The 3,529-nt window shown below is 26.1% G+C and overlaps 1 protein-coding gene across 1 annotated transcript in view; it reads left to right on the top strand.

The window, feature by feature from the left end:
• Positions 1-867, top strand: part of LOC104772892 (cullin-4) — a 5,942-nt gene extending 5,075 nt beyond the window's left edge. The window contains exons 13-15 of the mRNA XM_010497448.2: positions 15-129; positions 244-324; positions 597-867. Coding sequence (XP_010495750.1) covers positions 15-129; positions 244-324; positions 597-710 — 310 coding nt within the window. The 3' untranslated portion in view covers positions 711-867. The remainder of the gene's footprint in view (positions 1-14; positions 130-243; positions 325-596) is intronic.

The raw sequence follows: 3,529 nt of genomic DNA, 5'->3' as shown, positions 1-3,529 counted from the left end.
TGATACTGTTGTAGTGAACCAATTCTTTCTTTTGTTTCCTGCGTGCAGGTAAATGCAATCCAGATGAAAGAGACAGTAGAGGAGAACACAAGTACAACGGAAAGAGTATTCCAGGACCGACAATACCAGGTTGGTTTCTGTTCCATTTTGTCTTACGATACTATTTTCTTGGATCGTTTTACAACCTGGCTCTTTCAATGAGAGAAGATTTTGACAAAATCCCACCACAACCTTCTCTTACAGATCGATGCAGCCATTGTTCGTATTATGAAGACAAGAAAAGTCTTGAGCCATACTCTTCTAATCACTGAGCTCTTCCAACAGGTAACTTTCATCCTGCTAGATTGATTTCAAAACCCGAAGTAAGATCAAAAAGTAAAACTATATTTTGAACTGGGTTCCGCGTGAATGAGTAACCAGACAAATAATATGTCGGTTTATGAAAGAAAAGATAAAACATGAAATTCCTTAACTCTGTCCACTGTCCACTCGTACTGGTAATGTATTCGTGATGATTATGATGGTGATGGTGATGATGATGAGGGCTCTCAGGACTCAACTAAATGTTACCCTGCGATTGTGTTTGTGATTTGCAGCTCAAATTCCCAATAAAACCGGCTGATCTAAAGAAGAGGATTGAAAGCTTGATCGATCGAGAATACTTAGAGAGGGAAAAGAGCAACCCCCAGATATACAATTATCTTGCTTAGAGTCTCTCTGGTAAACACCTTTTCAATATTTTCCTCTCTCTGTATATTTTATTGACAAACAAAAACAATGGCCGAAATTTTCTTTTTATTCAGTTTGAAAAAGAAAAAAAAAAAGAACTCGAGATTCCAATCATTTCATCTTGCCGCTTTGCTTGTACAGCCCTTAACTTGTGCTGCTTCTTAGGTTCACTTATTCTCCTGTTACTTTTACCATGAGCATTCACTGTGTTGATTTTATTAGGTTTTATCTCATCTATTGTTTTTTTATATACTTGGAACTCGTTCGTTTTCTGATCTTTTATAGAAGAACCTAAAAGTTGTTTTGTTTATGGACAAACATTATCGTTTTTTTAGAACTTGGAGTAGAATTTTTAAGAGAAGTTATCTTCAAGTTTTGTTTGTTGATTCCGTTTAGTGTTCTTTTGAATTGGTTCGTATGGAGAAATATTTTTCAAAGCTTTTTTTTTGGATTCTTTTGACATTTTATACATTTCTCTGTCTTTAGTATATACTGTTTGTGAACCACAAAAAAAAAGCTTTTACTTTTTTTTTGTTTTCATCGAAATAAAATTTATATTAAGAATTAGAAATATCTTCATACAATTGTTTTGAACGAAGAGAGAGAAACAAATTGCTTAACTGATGGAAGGTCAATAACTGTGTTTATCGGTGTGGTTAGGACATGATATGCAATTTAATTAAAAAAAATTAAAACAAAGATACACTATTAATCCATAAAAAGAAATAACCAATCAAAATGAACAGAAAAGATTTAATATCTAACTGACCATATTAATTTGTTAAATCATTTTATATATTTAAATATCAAATCTTATATGTTTAGAGGGGATATTTCACCTCTCATCTTTATATCATTTTATTTTTGTGAAACAAATAAATAATTATATTATTCATTATCATAAAGAAAGTAATTTTTTTTCGCATATGCCACAATTTGAATTTTTTGAAATGGATATAAATTGTTCAATCTATGAAAAAAAACTTGTAATAGATCAAAAATTTATTCTTTAGTAATATAAATTCTTTAAATAAATATATATTCAAAAAAATGTTGTCTGAGTAACAGGTCTGATATTGAATATTTTCACACATTTTTTTGTTGAAATGTATAATTTTTATATACTATAATAAATTAACTTTATAAATATTAATTTGGAACATTGAAAAATAATTTAACTTGATATTTTTAAAAAAGTTATCATAAATGTTAAATAGATCAAAAAGTTAAAAATTATAAATACTCTAATTTAATTTACTATAGCACGGATTATAATATGTCATTATAATATGAAAATTTTCAAACCCTAATTATAATATAGAAAAAGAGAGGTATAACGTATATTAAATTACTCTTATTATAATATCTTGATTTTTAAAAACCAATTTATAAAATTATATATTACAATAAAATTCAAGCATTGATGTATGACAGACAATGAAAATATAACATAGATATATGATTAAATATATCTATAAATAAGGACAATTCTCATAAATACCACTATTTAAGTTATTTCCAAAAATACCACATTTTTTTCAAAACTACCACTAAAATATTTTTTTTTCAAAAATACCTTAAAATTGAACTAAAGTTTAATATTAAAATATAGTCTCTAAATCCTAGCACTAAACCCTACCCCCTAAAAATTATACCCTAAAACTAAATTTGTCAACCTAAACCTAAAAAACAAATTCTACATCCTTAAAAATCAATTTTTGTGTTTGTGGTATTTTTGGAAAAAAGCTTTTGTTGTATTTTTGGGAAAAAAAAATTAAAGAGTGCTATTTTTAGAAAAAAAAAAACTAAAATAATGGTATTTTGAGGAATTGCTCTATAAATAACATTATAATACATAAACTAATACAATATTTGAAAACTTTTTTTCAAAACATATGATATACAAAATTATTTCTAAAAATAAAATACAATTCCTGTTATAGCATGATCTAGTATTTTTAGAAAACTCAACGATATAATATATTTACCAAAGATACAAGTATGTGATTATCTATATTAATATTTTTTAAGTACATTTTGTGTTATGGCCTTGAAGTTTTGCTTATTTAATTTATTTTAATTACAACATTAACCCCTAATGATTTTCCTAAAATAACACTTCATAGAAACTCAATTAATGAAACTATTTAAATAGACATAATTTTGTTACTTTTATTGCCATAAAAAAACTTGACAACATCTATACATTTCAAGTTTTCCAAAAACAACTCTATCCATTTATTTTTTAATCCTATAAATAATCTACATACCTATTTTACTAGATCTTTGAGATTGTATGATCTCTTAAATTTAAAATGATTATACATTAATATGGATCTCTTAAATCTACACAATATTAAGTATCTTCACGGTTCAAAATATTTAACCATATTGCTACGTCAAATTTATTTTTGCAGAGTACAGTTAGAACATCCAAATTGAACATCTATTAATTATATATAATCTGCCGAGCTATAAATTTAAATTGAAGTATAGCTCACAATATTTATAGGTGTATAGATGTTCAAATGTACGTTGAAGTTTAAATTTAGAGTTATATATACATTTTTTAAGTACATTTTGGGTTCTACCCTTTTATTTGTACTTATTTACAAAGTTAATCCCTAACAAATTTCCAAAAATAGTATTACTTCAGATTTTGTTTGCTAAATATTCTATATTCCATTCCAACTAAAAAATACAACAAAATCAATATGGAAACATAAATTATGATATATTTAACTATATTTTCTATTGTGTTTTGAAGATATTTTTTCTTTGAATCATTTGCAAACAAAGA

This window comes from Camelina sativa, chromosome 20, assembly GCF_000633955.1.
Source record: "Camelina sativa cultivar DH55 chromosome 20, Cs, whole genome shotgun sequence".
In the NCBI taxonomy this organism is placed as follows: domain Eukaryota; kingdom Viridiplantae; phylum Streptophyta; class Magnoliopsida; order Brassicales; family Brassicaceae; genus Camelina; species Camelina sativa.
The sequence above is the reverse complement of the archived record's forward strand: the minus strand, read 5'-3'. Positions and strand labels throughout refer to the sequence as shown.